Source organism: Geotrypetes seraphini, chromosome 12 (assembly GCF_902459505.1).
Source record: "Geotrypetes seraphini chromosome 12, aGeoSer1.1, whole genome shotgun sequence".
NCBI classification, from domain to species: domain Eukaryota; kingdom Metazoa; phylum Chordata; class Amphibia; order Gymnophiona; family Dermophiidae; genus Geotrypetes; species Geotrypetes seraphini.
In genome coordinates, this window is record NC_047095.1 from 86,698,013 (window position 1) to 86,718,047 (window position 20,035).

At 43.9% G+C, this 20,035-nt stretch overlaps 1 protein-coding gene across 1 annotated transcript in view; it reads left to right on the forward strand.

Moving 5' to 3' along the window:
* The first annotated feature begins 430 nt into the window (after positions 1 to 430).
* The window catches only part of ASTN1 (astrotactin 1), a 463,118-nt gene continuing 443,513 nt past the window's right edge, over positions 431 to 20,035 (forward strand). Inside the window, exon 1 of the mRNA XM_033915539.1 lies at positions 431 to 698. Within this exon, the coding sequence (XP_033771430.1) occupies positions 431 to 698 (268 nt within the window). The remainder of the gene's footprint in view (positions 699 to 20,035) is intronic.

Consider the following 20,035-nt stretch of genomic DNA (forward strand, 5'->3'; position numbering starts at 1 on the left):
TATTTTATAGATTTAACTCTCCCTGTTTTTGATCCAGAATCCTGATCATGTTATTTACTGAAGGATTAATAATAAACTGGTGGATTTGGGGGTGTCTGTGTGAACATAGGTGAGGGCTGTGGAGGGATGCAGAGTGCTGGAAGCGGACTGAACAACAGCAGCAGCGGTGCTAGCCAGCGGGGGCTGTTCTGATTTTGAATGAACACACGCTTTTTACTCCCCTCGCCCCTTCCTTTCCTCTTCATTTAATTCTGATGCCTGCAGTCTTCTCACAAAGAAATCAAAGCTGCTATTGTAAGTGGGGTCCACTGCTGCCATAGTCCAGGATCCTGCAGTCTATGGGCAGCCGCTATTCCAAGGGATCTTTTTGCACTGCAGGAAGGAGAGAGAGAGAGAGAGACAGAGAGGGAGGCAGAAAGACTGATTTAAGATGGCTTTCACCGGGTCTCTCAGCATCTTCTTTTCCTGTTGGATCTTGGCTGCATCTCTGGAAGTCGATCAGTCCAAGGACCTGGAGTGTAAAATGAAAAGCATCACTGTGTCGGCGCTCCCCTTCCTGCGAGAAAATGACTTGAGCATCATGCACAGTCCATCCGCCTCAGAGCCTAAGCTGCTCTTCTCCGTCAGGAATGATTTTCCAGGGGAGATTGCAGTGGTGGATGACTTGGAGAACACCGAGCTACCTTTCTTTGTTTTGGGTGAGTCCCCGCCATACGTTTTTGCTGTATTCCGGATAATAGTCAGGCATACAGTTCTGATCCAGCTACCTCCATCATGATAAATAATCAGTGCAGATAATTAGGAATGGAGGGAGGCTGCCTCCCAGGAGGAAACTGAGAAGGTTCTGACTGCAGGTTGACTTTCCAGCTTCTATAATTTCACTGTGTCACTTCCCTTAAACATATCACTGAGAGGATGGCATCTGAATGGATTGATATGTAGAACATAGTCATATATAAATATTAAAGTATGCATAGACTCTGCAGCAAAATTCACCTCTACATTAGCACTATATTTCTACATGCATCCCTTTTAAATTCTGCTTCAATGCTAGATTGTATGTAGAGTATAATATATGTGTACTGTTTCTCTATTGCTAAATGTACACACTGGATGTGAATAATGAGAAGTGTAGGCTTTGTGGCTATAGTATCCATTTATCCTCTTTGAATGCCAAATGGAAAAAAAAAAAAAAGCAGATGATTGCCAGGGTTTTATTTTATCATAAAGAATACTGGTTCCATGAACATTTGTGCTGTGTAACATAAGCTCCTCTGTGCAGAGACCATGAGCAGAGAGCCCTAAAGATCATGTTGCCATGGTAATCTGCAGCAGCCTGTATAGGCCAGTGCAGTCTTCTTCATACCTTACATACTCATCTGCACACTGTCTTCATGCACTGAATACTACATACCTGCTCAGGAAATGCTCCTAAAATAAAAACAGAGTCATTTTTGCATTTGGGTATCAAATTCAGGTTGGGTTTTCTCTAGCAAATGCCTTCTCCATTTTATGCCAACAGGAAACAGGAAACCTTTCATAAATCAAGCTAAGAGTCCTTCTCAACATCATATCCTGTCAGTGGGTCATGTCTTCTTTTATTTATTGTGGACTTGGGAATGGGTTGATGGACTCCTATGCCAAGTCAGGATATGCTACAATATGATCTTTGCTCAAGGGTAATGGAAGATGTTTAGGAATGGATAATGATGTAAATGTAACTTTTTGTTTTCAAATCAGGGCCTGTCATCTCGGCAGGGCCTCAGCAGGGACATTGTTGACTGAAACAGAGAAGGGTCCATTCTTCTTCATTTTAGCTTAGTATCAGGCAATTCTTGAGTAAAGACAGGACTGCTGTTACTGTTAAAGATAGGATAAATATATTTAAATCAGTAGTGAAAGGCATATTAATCTTTGGACTAACATTAATGGGTGACTTGGCCTGTAGAATAGATATATACAATGAAGGCCATTTTTGATAGGACATCTAAGTCCGATTTTGGATGTTTCCAACAAAACGCCCAAATTCAGAGGCAGAAAAAGGCCATTTACAAATGGAACATACAAATTATTATTATAAATTTTTTAAATCCCCTACTTGGACACCTTGGCCACCAAAACTTCTAGGCCACCAAGATGTCTAATTTTATCGCCATTTTCAACAAAAAATAAAAAGAGTCCAATTTAGAAATGTACAAATAGACACCATGTAGACATGAGAGGGGCCAGTATTGTAATGGACTGGCCACATAGGGCTCCTTTTAAGCAGGCGGTAATTTTTCAGCTAGCGCGCGCTAATCTTGTGCGTGTGCTACAAACGCTAGCGCACCTTAGTAAAAGGAGCCCATAGACATCCCAATAGAGCAGTGGGGCACCTTAGAGGGCATTGCTGTGAACTTCACATAAAGGGTACCAGAGATACATCTCACCATAATCTCCTTATAATTTATGGTGATCCCTACAAAATTCCACCCAAACCTACTATACCCACCTGTCTCCCACTCTTCCGGGGTTGGGGGCTTACAGGTAGGGGGAAGAGGCAGGAGGGGTGCACTTTTTTAAAAAGAAAAAAAACCCAACAAACTTATGTGGACCCCAGGTCCATATTCAGCTGGGGTTCACATAACTACGATGTGGACATAAGATCCGGGCCTGGCCTGGCTGATTGGAGTTATGCTCCGATATTCATGTGTTGGTGCCCAGTCATGGCCCGGCACTGAATATCGTGGCATAATTTAGCTGGTGGTAATCGATGCTTTAAAAAACACTGACCGACACTCGCTGAACATTAGTAAGGGGGGGAGGACGGACGGACATGTTTATTATTCTGTTATTACTTGTGTTAATTTATTTGAATGTGCCTTCTTGGATTGTTAATTATATATTTGCATGTAGCACTTTGTTGCTTTACATTTTGTTTTTGGGAGTACCATAATCTGCTTTAAACAAACTGCAGAATATGTTTAGAAAATGCAGAATATGTTTTGAAATTAAATTAAAAAGTTAATCATGAACAAGACCAAAACAGAGGTTCTCAGTCCAGTCCTCAGGACATACCCAGCCAGCCAGATTTGCAGGATACCCACAATAAATCTGCATGAGGAACATTTGCATACTTTGTGAGTATCTTGCAAACCAGACTGGCTGGGTGTGTCCTGAGGACTGGGTTGAAAACATCTGCTTTAAAGTGTATAGACGGCTGCAGATCATAAGGAACACGCTGAGCCAGTTTTGTTTTTTAAAGATTTATAGCTGTAATTTTGTTAAGCAAATTGGTAACTTGGATTCATAGGATAGAAGCCAAGAAGATTTCAGGCTGCCCTTCATGACACAGAACTATCCAGTCACTTTTAAACCATCGTAGTGTAAGGCAGTGGGCACATTCATTCAGCTGGGTTTTCAGGATATCCACAATGAATACACATGGGATACATTTGCAATCGCTCAGTGGTGTAGCGACGATGAGAGGTGCCTGGGAGTGTGTGTTGCGCCTCTCCCCTACCCTCTTCTCTGCCCCCCTCCACTGCACATGCAAACGCCTCTTCCCTTCCTCCATACCTCTAACTTTCCAATTGCGAGTAGCATCAGCATCTTGCTGCCCGCATCGGCTCCCCAAATGATGTCACTTCCTAGGCATGGGACCTGGAAGTGACGTCAGAGGGAGAGCTGACGCTGACATGAGCAGCAGGTTGGAGTTCCTGCTTGTGTCGGCGAGAGCTAGAGGTATGGTGGGTGGAAGTAAAGGCATGCACGTGGTGGGGGAAGAAGTGGGAAGGAACAAGCGCCCTCACTAAGAAGGTGCCTGGGGCGGACCCCTCATCCTCTTACTACACCACTGCAGCACTGTGTCTTTGATATGTAAATCTGTCATACATATTCATTGTGGATATCCTGAAAATCTGACTGGCTGTGAGTGCCCTGAGGACTGGGTTGAGAACCACTGCCTTAAGCTACCATAATGATACTGTAGGCCAGAGGTCTCAAAGTTCCTCCTTGAGGGCCGCAATCCAGTCGGGTTTTCAGGATTTCCCTAATGAATATGCATGAGATCTATGTGCATGCACTGCTTTCAATGCATATTAATTGGGGAAATACTGAAAACCCGACTGGATTGCGGCCCTCAAGGAGGGACCTTGAGATCCCTGCTGTAGGCCTTCAAATCTTGAGGATATCTGTGGACTGATTAAATGGTACTATAATTTAAGGACATATTATTACGACATGATAACATTAATGTAGACCTAAGGTTATCCAAAATAAAGGTGTACAGTGTTCCCCCGCGAATTCACAGTTCGCGGACTCGCTCATTCGCAGTCTGCTCCGACTGCCTCTTCCTGTAGTACAGTTGGGCTACACCAATCAGGAGCTGCGTGTCAAAGCAGCTACTGCTTGGTATAGCCCGACTTTACTACAGGAAGAGGCAGTTAGAGCAGACCGCGAGTGATTTTCTTCACCTACTGGCGCTCCAGCTGCCCTCTCCTGCCTCTCCAGCTGCCCTTTCCTGCCTCCCCTGAGTTTTGACAGGCGAAAAAACGCATTTGTGGTTTTTCAAAATTTGTGGGGGTTCCTAGAACGGAACCCCTTGCGAATTTCAGAGAAGTACTGTATGTCAAACCGTATAAGTTCCATCTAGCAACCTGTCAAACTTTTTTGATTAAGACTACCAGATGACTAAGTGTAGGTCAGCCCACCTCCCACCCTATCGACTCCTCCAAAAATGCTCCTTTTCGCTCTGGGTGTATAGAGGCAGTGAAAAGGCCTAAGATGGTTTTAGATACATCTAAAACCAATTTTGGTGATCGACCTGGACGATTTGTCTTTTTGATTGTCCAAGAATCAACTAGGGCCAGTGGAATATCAAAGGGGGGGGGGGGGCGGTCTGCCCCGGGTGCATGGCCCAAGGGGGTGCACAGCTGGCTACTCACTGGGGAATAGGCTGCCGCTGGGGAAAGGCTGCCACTGGCCATCGGAAACAGGCCAGTGCCGAGTTCGCCCTGCTTCTCTTCCCCGCAGGCCGACCAACTTTCGCTGCCTGACGTCAATTCTGACGTCGGAGAGGACGTTCTGGGCCAGCCAATCGCTGCCTGACTGGCCCGGAACGTCCTCTCCGTCGTTAGAATTGACATCAAGCAGCGAGAGTTGGTCGGCCCGCGGGAAAGAGAAGCAGGGCGAACTCGGCATAGGCCTGTTTCCGATGGCCAGTGGCAGCTTTTCCCCGGCGGCAGTGGCAGCAGCATGTTTCCCAATGGTGGTGGCATGGGGGAGGGCAGGGAGAAAGAAAGAAAGGGGGGGGAGACAGGGATCCAGAAAGAAAGAAAGGGGGCAGGGTGAAAAAGAAAGAAAGAAAAAAATGGAGCATGGGTAGAGACATAGAGAAAGAAAGGGGGCATGGAGAGAGAAAGAAAGAAGGGGGCAGGGTGAAAGAAAGAAAGAAATGGGGCACGGAGAGAGAAAGAAAGACATACAGAGAAAGAAAGGGGGCATGGAGAGAGAAAGAAGGGGGCAGGGTGAAAGAAATAAATGGGGCACGGAGAGAATGAGAAAGACAAACATAGAGAAAGAAAGGGGGCATGGGGAGAGAGAAAGAAAGAAGGGGGCAGGGTGAAAGAAAGAAAGAAATGGGGCACGGAGAGAGAGAGAGAAAGAAAGACAGACATACAGAAAGAAAGGGGGCATTGAGAAAGAAAGAAAGAAAGGGACAGGATAAAACAAAGAAAAAGTTGGGGGAGGGAATGAGGTCTGGAGGAGAGGAAGCATACAGGAGGCTGAAAGAAGGGAAGAAATATTGGATGCACTGTCAGAAGAATAAAGTGCAACCAAAGACTGATGAAATTACCAAACAAAGGTAGGAAAAATGATTTTATTTTCAATTTAGTGATCAAAATGTGTCCATTTTGAGAATTTATATATGCTGTCTATATTTTGCACTATGGCCCCCTTTTACTAAACTGCAATAGCAGTTTTTAGCGCAGGGAGCCTATGAGCGTCGAGACCAGCGTGGGGCATTCAGCGCAGCTCCCTGCACTAAAAAACACTATCGCGGTTTAGTAAAAAGGGAGGGGTATATTTGTCTATTTTTGTATAGTTGTTACTGAGGTGACATTGCATAAAGTCATCTGCCCTTTTTGAAAACCCGCGGAATATAAATGATAATTAACATTTTCTCTGCGTACAGTGTGCTTTGTGGTTTTAAAATTTTATTGTTGGTAGATCATTTTGACTTAGCCATGAAGGTAAGGGGGAGGGAGGGAGGGGAACTGCTGAAAGACATCTAGTAATCCTTGCAGGCTTGACTGTACAGGGAATTATTTTTGTAAAATCATGTTTTGTTATGTGACTGGCATTATTTAGCTTGCATAATGAGACTCCGTGCCTGGTCTCTCTCGGTACAGATGAAACTAAACGAATCAAAAACAAAACTACTTTGGCTCGGCCCAAAATTCGAACACCTGCCCACCCTTTTCGCACTACCCACAGGCGATACACTCCAGCTCGAATTCTCATGCAAGGTCCTTGGTATCATTATCGATTCCTCTCTCTCTCTCAATTGACCACCTCAACTCCTTGGCAAAATCATGCTTTTTCAGCCTCCACATGCTGAGGAAAGCTAGATCCTACTTCAGCCAACAACACTTTGCCATCCTTGTCCAATCCATCATCCTCTCCAAACTAGATTACTGCAACGCCATCTACCTAAATCTATCAAAAAAAAAGTCTTCCAAGACTCCAGCTAATCCAGAATACTGCAGCCAAACTGATCTTCTCAAAATGCAAATCTGACCATGCCTCCCCACTCCTTGCCAAACTTCACTGGCTCCCAATAATCCCCAGAATCCATTTCAAATGTTCCTGCCTGGCTTTTAAGATCATTCATGGCATCCTCCCTCCTCTTATCCCATTGTCTTTCAACTCCTCCAGTCCCGACTCCTCCAGAACTGCCCAAAGGTATAAACTAGCCTTCCCCTCCCTACGCAGCATCCACTATGCAGGCAAACTGGGAAAATCCCTTCTCTTCAAAATCACAGGTCTTTGGAACGACCTCACCTCCCCGTTGCAGAACCTGAGCTCCCTTCAGTTATTCCGCAAACAACTGAAAACCTGGCTTTTCAGCAAATTTTAAGTCTATCCTTCCCCCCCTTTCCCCCTCCTTCTTCACATAAGTTCATGTAATCCTTTTTTCTTCCTCTCTACCTACTATTTTAAGTTCTCGTAAACCGTGTCGAGCTCCATACTCATGGAGATGATGCAGTATATAAACTTAAGGTTTAGATTAGATTTAGATTAGATTTAATTTCTATGAATAAATAGAATGAAAATGATATAAAATTGCTTGCTTGTTTTTATGTGTGTGCGCTGAAGGAAAGTGGAGAGAGAGTGGGCTGAGGACGCTGAAAGGAAATGGGGAAGAGAGAGTGGGGAGAAGACGTTGATTTATAAATTGACAATTGTACAGAATATTGTTTATTTTTATACTTTAATATAAAACAATTCAAGGCTTGTGTGGATGAAATCAGGTGGTTTGTGGGGATGAGGACCGAGCTTACGGGGATTAGTCCAATAAAATGGTATTTTCTTATTTCTCATTATTTGTTAATTTGTAAAGTGGTGATTGTTATGTATCAGTTTTTTCAAATTTACATCTACTGTCTTTATATTTTGCACAATATTAGAGGGCATGTATTACTGTTTTTGTGGTGTTGTGGTGTTGCATTGTATGCAGAGTCTGGTTTCTTGGCAGTTCAGTTTAACTTTTGTCTACATATTTCTATTTTTAGTTTGTGATTATTCCATATTGGGCGAGGGAGTATCTGTCTGTGTGTATGAAAGGGACATGGCTTTCTGATAGCATCGACTGTACAGGATCAATTGACTGTGCAGGATCTGGCTTGTTTAGTTTTACAATGTATGTGTTGGTGTTCTAGTGCTCACTGCAGTGTTTAAGATGCTGCCTTTTCCTAGGTACACTCTTGTGCGATATGTCTATTGTTACTAAAAATCATATTTTTCATATAGATGGGGGGGGTGTCAAAAAATGATGGGCCCCAGGTGTCACATATGCTAGGTACGCCACTGACTTGGGCTCATAATTTTTTTAAAAAAAGTTCAAAAACCGGCCTCTTAGTTTACAGAATAGGGGCCTAGCTGCTAATTGGTGCTTTCTAATGCTAATGATTGCTGCTCAAATCTAATTAAGTGGCAATTTAACACCAGTTTGCTAATTGTGTTACACACATAATTGACCCTTTTTATAATTGGGCACATGTTTGCACATTGGGAAGAATGTGTGATGCACATTTTTCCCACCTTGGGGGTCAGCGCTCAAGAAAAATATCTGGGGTCATCGTAATCAATATGCTGAAACCTTCTGCTCAATGTGCGCTGGTGGCCAAAAAAGTAAACAAGATGCTAGGAATTATTAAAAAAGGGATAGTAAACAAGATTATAATCGTTCAATAGTGCGACACCTTGAGTGTCGCAATCAGTTGTGGTTTCCTTATCTCAAAAAAGATATAGCGGCACTAGAAAAGGTTCAAAGAAGGGCAACCAAGATGATAAAGGGAATGGAACTCCTCTCGTATGAGGAAAGACTAAAGAGGTTAGGGCTCTTCATCTTGGAAAAGAGATGGCTGAGGAACAATATGATTGAAGTTTACAAAATCCTAAGTGGTGTAGAAAGGGTGCAAGTGGATCGATTTTTCACTGCATCAGGATTTACAAAGACTAAGGGCTCCTTTTACTAAGGTGCGCTAGAGGTTTAAGCGCACGCTTAGCCCGTGCTACAATGCTGTGTGCGCTAAATGCTTATGCCTCCATAGAGCTTGCATTAGTATTTTTCGTTTAGTGCATGGGTAGCGCACGCTAATCTTTAGCACGCGCTAAAAACGCTAGCGCACCTTAATAAAAGAGCCCTAATTTACAGAGTAATACTTTTATAACCATAGGAGGAAATATTTTTTCACTCGGAGAATAGTTAAGCTTTGGCACACGTTGTCAGAGGATATGGTAAGAGTGGTTAATGTAGCTAGATTTAAAAAAGGTTTGGACAAGTTCCTGGAGGAAAAGTCCATTATCTGCTGTTGAGACAGACATGTGAGAAGCCACTGCTTGCCCTGGATCAGTGGCATAGAATGCTGTTACTATTTGGGTTTATGCCAGGCACTTGTCCTTGGATTGGCCTCCATGGAGACGGGATACTGGGCTGAATGGTAGGGTTACTAGACATCCAGGAAAACCTGGACATGTCTTCTTTTTAGAGGACTGTCCAGGTGCCCGAATGGATTTCAAAAACCCTGCAGTTTGTCTGGGTTTTGGAAGTCCTGAGCTTGGAGGGCACATCTGGAAGCCTTTGTGCATGCATAGCCGTCTCCATGATGACATGATATGCACAAAAGTGCAACATAATGCATGTGGGAAAGAGGAACCTGTGATGCTGAGTTCTTTGTTAGGAGTCACTGCCCAGGAAAAGGATCTCGGTGTCATTTTTGAGAATATGTTTAAACCCTCAACTCAATGTGCAATGGTGGCTAAGAAAGCAAATACAATGTTAGGAATTATCAGGAAAGGAATGGAAAACAAAGATGAAAATGCTATAATGCCCTTGTAACACTCTATGGCAGAGGTGTCCAAATAGTCGATCGTGCTTGAACAGTAGATCGCAAAGGCAACATGAGTCGATTGCGTTGCCTTTGTGATCTTGTTCTTCCTGCCTCCCCGAGCCAGTCAGGCGCGTACAAACGTCGGACCCACAATTCTGACTGAGTCGAACCAGATAAATATAGGACTGTCTTATGAAGTCCTACTTATCTGGTTAGGTTCTGAATATCACATTTATCCTGCTGCCAGCCAGCCTACTTGTTGTTCGGCTCTCTCTGCTGCTCCCCTTCCCAGCAACTAATGCTTTCACCCTTCTCCTTCTAATCAGCATTTTTCCCATTCTAGCCCTCCATAAGAACATAAGAACATAAGAACATAAGAAGTTGCCTCCGCTGAGGCAGACCCTAGGTCCATCCTGCTCAGCGGTCCGCTCCCGCGGCGGCCCATCAGGCCCATTTCCTGAACAATGGTCTATACCTATCTATACCCCTCAATCCCTTTTTCTTCTAGGAATCTATCCAAACCTTCTTTGAAACCATTTAATGTTTTCTTGTCTACAACAGCCTCTGGAAGCGCGTTCCACGTATCCACCACCCTCTGAGTGAAAAAGAACTTCCTAGCGTTTGTTCTAAACCTGTCCCCTTTCAATTTCTCCGAGTGCCCCCTTGTACTTGTGGCGCCCCTTAATTTGAAAAATCTGTCCCTGTCTACTTTTTCTATGCCCTTCAGGATCTTGAAGGTTTCTATCATGTCTCCTCTAAGTCTTCGCTTCTCCAGGGAGAAAAGTCCCAACTGCTTCAATCTTTCGGTATATGGAAGTTTTTCCATTCCCTTTATCAGTCTAGTTGCTCTTCTTTGTACTCCCTCAAGTACCGCCATGTCTTTCTTGAGGTACGGCGACCAGTACTGGACGCAGTACTCCAGGTGCGGCCGCACCATTGCACGATATAGCGGCATGATGACTTCTTTCGTCCTGGTTGTAATACCCTTCTTAATGATACCCAACATTCTGTTTGCTTTCCTTGAGGCCGTGGCGCATTGTGCTGATGCCTTCAATGTTGCATCTACCATCACTCCCAGGTCTCTCTCCAGGTTGCTGACCCCTAGTGATGTTCCCCCCATTTTGTATGTGAACATCGGGTTCTTTTTCCCCACGTGCATGACCTTGCATTTCCCCACGTTGAAGCTCATCTGCCATTTTTCGGCCCACTTTTCCAGCTGTGTTAGATCCTTTTGAAGATCTTCGCAGTCTTCCCTGGTTTGAGCCCTGCTGCATAGTTTGGTGTCATCTGCAAATTTAATGACCTCACACTTGATTCCCGCCTCTAGGTCGTTTATGTAGATATTGAACAGGAGCGGTCCCAACACCGACCCCTGCGGAACTCCGCTCGTGACCCCTTTCCAGTCTGAGTAGTGGCCCTTTACACCAACCCTCTGCTTCCTGTTTGCCAGCCAGACCTTGATCCATCGGTGGACCTCCCCTTGTACCCCGTGGTTCCATATCTTTTTAAGCAGTCTCTCGTGTGGCACCTTGTCGAAGGCTTTTTGGAAGTCAAGGTAAATGATGTCTATAGATTCCCCTTTATCCACCTGACTGCTCACCCCCTCAAAGAAGTACAATAAGTTAGTGAGGCATGACCTACATTTAATTTTCTGTAAATGTTGCTGGGTGGTATTAGCAATTCCCTGCTGCTAGTCCCTGCATCTTCTCTCCACTGTGGCCTGCCCTCTCTGTCAACTTTCTATTTTTGCTGGGGCAGTCCACAGTGGAGAGAAGACACCGGGACCAGAAAATTAAAATTAAATGGGTCGAGGAGGAGGAATAGAATGGGAAAAATGCTGACTGGGGGAGATGAGGAAATGAGGGAAAGATAGACTCAGGAATGGGGTAAAGGAGGGAGGGAGACATGTCAAATTTGGGAGATGACTGAGGAGGACAGAGGGGCTAGAAGGGGGACAGGGAAAGATGATAGCGGGGGTAGAAGGGGGATAGGGAGAGATGGACTTTGAGGAGGACGGAGGGGTTATGAGAGGGAGAGAAAGACTTGGGGGAGGGGGAAAATGGGGAGAGGGTAAGATGAACAACTCAGAGATAGAGGGGGGGGAGGGGAGATAGATAGGGAAAGGCGGAAGAGATATGGACTCTGGGCCAGAAGGGGGAGGGAGAGATGCTAGACTTGGGAGGAGGGGGGTAGAAGGGTAGAAAAGAGAAAGAGGGAGAAAGAAAGGAAGGAAGGAAATGCTGGGCTATAAGGGTAGAGTAAAGGACAAGGTGCTAAAATTGGTGGATCCATGTAGGAGAGATGTGAAGGAGATGAGTGAAAGGAGAATAATGAGTACAGAGGATAGAAATGTAAAAGGGAGCAGATAAAAGGAAATAGGAAGATGGGAATGTAGAAGCTAGGGGATAAGAGAAGGGGATAGAAAATTGATTAGATTAAAAGTGAAAAGGAATAAAGTAAGAGTTATAGTTGAGTGGATTGAGGCAGAAAAGAGAAAAATGGAAGAGAGCACTTTAAGAGAAAGATAAGAGCCATACCGGGTCAGACCAATATGTAAGCCACATAGACACTATGGGCTAAATTCACTAAGCAAACCGATCGGTTTGCGACCCCTTTGCAACCTGATTTTTCTCCGACCCAATTAACTAACCTCTGTGCTGATCCGTGCATGCAAATGAGGGGAAACGGCATGCAAAGTAGGAAGAACGCGATTCACTAACAAAATTCAGGCACACTGACTGGGCTGGCCAATCCAAAAACAAGCGACTGCTGAGGACTAGTCACTTGTGCAAAAATCCTGCTCAGCCCCGATTCTTCTGCCTTTTTGCCACCCTGATCAGCCCCGAATCCCCTGCCTTTGCAGCCCCTATATTCTCGTGCTCTACCTCTCCCCTCCCTGCAGTGTGAGCCTGTGGTTTTAACCCGCTTTAAACCCGCAGGTTAAAACCACGGGCTTGCGAGTTAAAGTAAAGTAAAAAAAAAAAAAAAGCACAGATAGCAAACGCATGCACCGACCATCTACAGGCAAAGAAGATGGTCTTTGCATGCGTTGGGATCACTTAGTAGCGATCTGTGCGGTCGGTGGGGAGGGTGTTCCTCCAATCGCCCCATTTGAATATTATCCTGTCGTGAATTGGTCGGTCACTAACGGGCAGGTTAGTGAATCGGGCCCTATGTAGTTCATAATCAGAACAGAAATATGTCTAAAACCTGCCTAAATAGGCACTTGGGTGACTTAAGACAGGTCGTCCAAGTGCTGATAATCTAAATGGGTTTTTAGACGTATCCAGAAACGTTTTAGGCCTCTGAATCCCGCTGTGCGCCCAGAGCTGAAAGGGGCGCTTTTGAAAGAGTGGGTAGGATATGGACTGACCTAGACTTACCGTATTTTTACGCATATAACGCGCGTGCTATACAAGATTTTACAAACACGGAATAAGCATGCGCATTATATCCGTGAGCGCGTTATATATATATTTTTTTTACATTGCTGATACATTCGGCGACACCCATATGCCAGGATCACGCAGTGTGGGACCACGCAGGCAGCCTTGTGTGCCACTCTGTCGCTAGAGAAGGGAAGAGGCAACCACGTCAGCCAACCAGGCAGGCAGCAGGCAGGACACAAGCAGCAGCCTTTGGAACCGGAAGCCGCTGAGAGTCCCGGAATGGCGGCCCTGACAAGAGAGTTAGCAGCTACGGCAAGGCAACAGCGGCTAGTTCCAGCCTCCCGCTCTCCTCCCTCCCTTCCCCCATGGCAGCGCTGGGCGGCACATTCGGGCTTCAGCCACCTCCACCGCCGCTCCTCTGACTCCCTTCGCCTCAGCCCCCGCAGCAGGCAGGACATGGAGGAACAGGCATGTCAAGCTGCGCTGGAGGAACTAAAATAAGGTACAGGGGAGAGGTTGGAGGGAGTTCGGGGGGGGCCTTGCCTGCCTTGGGGGGTGGGGGTGCCCTGTCTGCCTGCCTGCCTCGGGGTGAGGATGAGGAGTATAGGAGCAAAGAAATGCTAAAGGAGGAGGGAGCATAGGGACAGGGACATGGAATAATGCTGGAAGGGGTGGAATAAAGATGCAGAGATGTGATACTTAATGGAAGGGGAGGAAATGGTACAAATGGATAGTGAAGAAAAGAAAAAAGATGAGGAGCACGGTATACGCATGGGCGCGCTATAAGGAAATTTTTTACATAAATGCTTTGTTCCCGCGCGCTATACGCATGGGCGCATTATACACGTATGCGCGTTATATGCGTAAAAATACGGTAGTCATACTGCAGGGATAATCAAAAGTTTGACGAGGCTACCTGGACGGAACTTATGCATTGTGACTTAGGCAATCTAAAAACAGGTCTAAGTGCCCAGAAGGTATCCAAAGTGACCAGATAACCACTGCAGACACAAAGTACAGAGTCCCACACACTCCTCCAATGATCACTGACCTCCATTCACACCACCATAAAAATTGGAATAAAAATGTACATGTCTCCAGAAAATCAGCACCTAGCATAGGAATTACATTACATTAGATTGGTGTCTTCTATCCCGCCAATACCTTTCAGTTCTAGGCGGTTTACAAAAAGAATTGGCCTGGTAGCCTAGTAGAGCTACACAGAGGTGGCTTAAGTAGTCTTGGGGAGTGGGCTAGTGAACCATAGAGAGGAGGACCTAGGCCCATAAACCACTCTAACAACTGCATTCATGATGGAAAATGTGAATCCACCAAAACTTCCCAAAAAATCTACTCTACTGCCATATAAGTGGCACCTGCAGCCATAAGTATGTAAACTGCTTTGAATGTGGTTGTGTAACTACAAAAATTTGGTTTGCAAGTCCCTATCCCTTATTCTAGTAAGTGTCACAGAATACACTCAGCCCCAGACAAGTGATTTAAAAGGCCATGAGACTCCACTGTCTATTTAAATAGTTTTGAATATTATGGTGAGTCTGCCCCATCATCCTACACATTAAAATTATGGAGCAAGCAGTTTAAGTGGGGTAGAGAGTCCACTCAAGATGACCCTCACACTGGACTGCCTGTGGAAGCAACTTCCACAGAAAGGTGGTGGAGAGGAAAACGGTGACGGAGTTCAAAGAAGCGTGAGATGAACACAGAGGATCTAGGATCAGAAAATAATAGTAAATATTGAACTTAGGCCTGTACTGGGCAGACTTGCATGGTATGTGTCTGTATATGGCCTTTTGGTTGAGGAAGGGCTGGGGAGAGCTTCAATGGCTGGGAGGGTGTAAATGGGCTGGAGTGAGTTTTGACAGAAACTTCGGCAGTTGGAACCCAAGCACAGTATCGGGCAGAGCTTTGGATTCTTGCCTAGAAATAGCTAAGGAGAAAAATTTTTTAAAATTTAAATTGAATCAGGTTGGGCAGACTGGATGGACCATTCGGGTCTTTATCTGCCGTCATCTACTATGTTACTATGTTGTTTCTAAATGTACTAGAAAGTTGAGAATTTAATGTATTTTTCACTCCATAAGACACACTTTTTGCCCCCAAAAAGTGGGTGGAAATAAGGTTGCGTCTTATGAAGCGAATATACCACCCCCCTAGGCAGTAACTTTAAAATTGTGGAGGTCGGTGGATGACTGCCTGCTGATAGTCGGGGCCCGCAGCGCACAAGCGTATGAGAACCGAGGCAGCCATTCAGAAGTAGCAGTGTGCTTGTGCGTCACTGGCCCCAACATGCCAGTAATCAGCAGGCAGTCGTCCAGCGACGCACCAGCGACCGGCACAATTAGGAAGTGTTCAGGGCCCAGGCATTAGCGAGCTTGTGTGCCATGGGCCCCGACAAACAGCAGGCAGCCATCCACCAACCTCCACAATTTAAAAGTACTTCCGGGGGGCTGGGATGGAATTTAAAGGTGCTGGGGGGCTGGGACAGAATTTAAAGGTGCTGGGGGATATGAAAAAGTGATGATTGATTGGGGGGAGGCTGGGACGGAATTTAAAGGTGTCAGGTATATATTAGTGTACAATTTGGTTCAGAATATTTTTTTCTTGTTTTCTTTCTTTAAATCTGGGATACGTCTTATGGTGAGGTGCATCTTATGGAACGAAAAATACAGTAATTTTGGCAGACAGATAAATTTCGGTTTCCCAAATAGCTGAAGAAATGGGCATCTCAGCAGGTACAGTTTGGAAAGTAATTCATGAAAATCTGGGCATGTCCAAGGTCAGTGCAAGATGGTTTTAAGAATGCTGATGCCATTTCAGAAGGCCACAAGGCTCCATTGCTGTCAGAAGAACTTGGAATTGCTCTGTGAAGACCAAGTGATTTTTTTTTTCATTGTTTGGTTTGGAGATGAGACTTGTGTCTTTCACAGAGATTCTGAGTTCAAAATGGCTCCATGTTGAGTTTGTTGTATTGAACATCTGGATTAAATAAAAATATCTTCTGTCCATACTTTGACTCCTGACTTTAACTGACCCACAAGCATGTGTGCAGCCTAGTAACAATAATATTTATTATGGAGCACAGGTCAGGACTGGAAACACTTCCAGGAGACATAAAGGCAATACCACACACTTCAGTTCTCCACAGAAAATATGTTGACCACACCACTGTATCTGCTCTGAACCACTTTACTTGAACTTCAGAAAGTCATTGTAGATGGGATAGAACTTCAGTAGAAGCAGTGTTAACACAATGATCGCTTTTGCAGGAGTCAGTCAAGGAGGAAAACTTACAGCAGGCATGCTGTTTCTTCATGACAATACACCGGTGCACATGTCATGACAATCACAGACTGCCATCTGAGAATGTGGGTTTCAGCAGCTGAACCATCCACCCTGCAGTCCTGACCTGGCTCCCTTGGATAATTTCCTGTTCTAAGTTTTGAAGAAATCTCTCCATGGACAGTGGTTTTCAAGTGATGAAGACATCACGGAAGCTGTGACGTCCTGGTTTGAAGGTCAAACAGAAGAATTCTTTTCAAAGGGGTTAAAAGTCATAGCAGGAAAAGTAGATGAGGTGTATGGAGCTACTGGGGTAGATAAATTATTAAATACCCCTCAGAGTGCTTTATACTGAAGAGAAATGGGTTACAATCCATAAGTTGAAGATAAATAGACGTAGACAAAAGTAAGTTTCTTTGGCAAGGCCCACAGGATCAGGCTAGATCGGCTGTTCTATCACACTTTGGCCAAAGTAATTACACTTGTGATATGCAAACTAGAGTTTTGGGCATCCTGAGCTTGCAGCATCAAGTTAATCTGGTTTGTAAAAAATATTTTTTTCTTTTAAGGAAATTATGGGGCTCAGAAGTATTCTGATGTGGTTCAATTGCTTATTTTTTCTCAGACAGACTACAGTAATATTGTTTATTTAGGATATGCTAAAGGATTGCTTAAAAGATTACAATACTGCGGTGGGGGTAATTTTTTCCATCTTTAAATATGATAGAATTACACCATATTTCATTAAATTACATTGGTTGTCAGTAAAAGCAAGGATTTATTTTAAGCTTTGTGTTATGATTTTTAATATTCTATATGGCTAGGTGCCATATTATTTAGTGGAATTGATTTCATTACTAGCAGGAAGACCAGGTCATATTGTACGGAAGCAATTCCATTTTCAATTTCCCTCACCAAAGAGAATTAGATCATTTGTTCAATGGAAGGCATCCTTTTTATAAGGCTCCTTTAATTTAGAATGATCTCCCTATTTTACTAAGATCAGTAGGTCAATATACTGTTTTTAGAAAACTTTTAAAGACACCCTTGTTTATAAAAAATTACCTTGAAATTTATTATCTTCTACTGTTAATGTTCTATTTGTCATTCTATTATATTTAACTGGGTTTGTTCCTAGTAATAGTAATATAAAGGGGTTCTTTTATAAAGCCGCACTATTTGCTGTCGCATGGCAAACACTCCAATGTCCATTATTTCCCTATGGATATTGGAGTGATTACCTCAGCTTAAGCTGCTAGCATGGCTTTGTAAAAGGGGGGGAGGGGTGGTGTTGTTATCCACCATGAACTCGTAAGGACTTTGGTGAAATATAAATCACAATGTAATGTAATGGACGTATGGATATTCGCTACAGACAGATAAAAAGGAACACCCCGATGAAGAGCTTTATGTGTTAGTAACAAAATCTTAAATTGTACAATACTAAGCACACACAACATCACAATAATCTAACCTAGAAATCAACATATGCATGAATAAGAATGTGCAGCGTGAGCCAAATGTAGAAAAACTATAAAGTCAGAAGTCTGCTTTAAATTGTAGTAGATGAAATGACCATTCTCAGTCCAAAATGACTCGGAGTTATTATAAGTAATTAACCAATTGTAGAGGAATATTTGATACAGTAGGAGCTATAGAAGGACATCATCCAGCAATGGTTTTGTTGCGATTTAACATTAACTTATAATGGAGAAGCCAGATCTCAGCTGCTGATCAACAAGACTGTAAAGGTACCAAATCCAAATGGAGAAGGATAATAAAGTAATAAAGTATTATCTACATAAAAACAATACTAATGTCAAAACTTAGAAAAAGAAGGGCCAGCAGATTAATAAAAATATTAAATAACTAGTCTTTAAGTCCGTTACATTAACGGGTGCTAGAATAGATGTGTCTGTCTGTCTTTCTTTCTGTCTCTCTCTCTCTCTCTCCTTAGCCGCTTTCTGTCTGTCTTTCTTTCTCCTTGGCTGCTTTCTGTCTGCCTTTCTTTCTTTCTGTCTCTCTTTCTCCTTAGCCGCTGTCTGTATGTCTTTCTTTCTGTCTCTCTCTCTTTCCTTGGCCGCTTTCTGTTTGTCTTTCTTTTTCTCTCTGAATGCCAAGATTTTAAATAGATCTATGAATTATAAGATCTTTAGGATTAAAAAACAATCTTTTAAAATAGGAAGAACTGCAGCTTTTCTCCAAGATGTCTGTAATTCTTTCTTTCTTTCTTGTTCCTTGGCCGCTGTCTGTCTGTCTGTCTCTCTGGCCTCCTGTCTGTTTGTCATTCTTTCTGTCTGTGTCTCTCCCTGGCCTCTTGTCTGTCTGTCTGTCTTTCTTGCTGTCTGTCTCTCTCCCTGGACCCCTGCCTATCTCTCTCTGGCCCCCCGAGCAAACCAAGATTGCTGCCTGCCTCCAAGCACAAGTCCCTTTTCCCTCTCCCCTTCCACTTCCCTGTGCAGCAGTAGCAGCTGAATGCCTCGCAGCACCTCGAAGGACACCCTCCTGCCATTGCTCTCGCCGCCGCTCAAACTGCCACACGTGCCGCAAGCCACCATATGCACCGCAAGCCGTCACAAGTCAAACATGGCCACAGAGTCATACTGTCAGGGATCATGCCGTTGTAAGTGTGCATGCGCGCTTAGGGTTTTATTATAGAGGATAATGGGGAGGAGAAAGATGTTACAACAGGTAAAGAGCAATCACATAAAAATGATTTAAACTAGCTAAGCATCAGTCCTGCCAAATTACTATTTCAAAGACAAGATAGAAGTAAAGAACGATCCACTAGGTGGAATGTTGCTGATAGATCAACTGATATGTCAAACACCAGGCATCTGTGATTGCATATTAAGGCCCTTTTATGAAAGTTTAGCATGCACTGAACGCTTAGAAGCCCATAAGTATAGTGAATGCTAATACCATAAGGGCCATATTCTATGAGACAGTACCTCCATTAGGTGCCGCTAGACACCCTAATTGTAGCCACCTAGTGATGCCTAATTTTGGGATCTGTGCCTTTTATTTTTAATTGGCTTAATCGACATGATAATTGACCACGCCGGTTTTCAGCCAATCAAAAAAAAAAACCAACAAAACATTAAACATTGAGAGTTCGATGTTGAACTTTTAGGATGCCTAGTGATGCCTAAGTGGAGGCACCCTCTCACTCAAAGAGTAGGTGTGGTTGATTTAGGCATCATTAGGCATCCGACATAGGCGCCACCAAATTAGTCAAGTGAAAAGCCGGCCTAATGGAGCAGTGTTTATGTCTAGGACTATGTCTAGCGATGTCTAAATTTGCTTAAGCACCACTAGGTGTGGTTCTATAAATGACACCTAGCGGTTGATTGACCACTATGCTGAGAGGCACCTACAATGTAGGTACCATTTATAGAATCCATCCCTTAGTGCGCAATTAGGTCCTTTTACAAAGGTGCACTGTTGAGCAGTGCACACTGAATGCCAAGATTTTAAATGGATCTATGAATTATAAGATCTTTAGGATTAAAAAACAATCTTTTAAAATAGGAAGAACTGCAGCTTTTCTCCAAGATGAAGGAATTTATTTATTTTCTATACTGTTTTCCCAGGGGAGCTCAGAATGGTTTATATGAACGTATTCAGGTACTGAAGCATTTTTCTCTGTCTGTACTGGTGGGCTCACAATCTAATGTACCTGAGACAATGGAGGGTTTAGGTGGCTTGCCCTGGGTCAGAAGGAGCAGTGTGGGTTCAAATCCACAACGT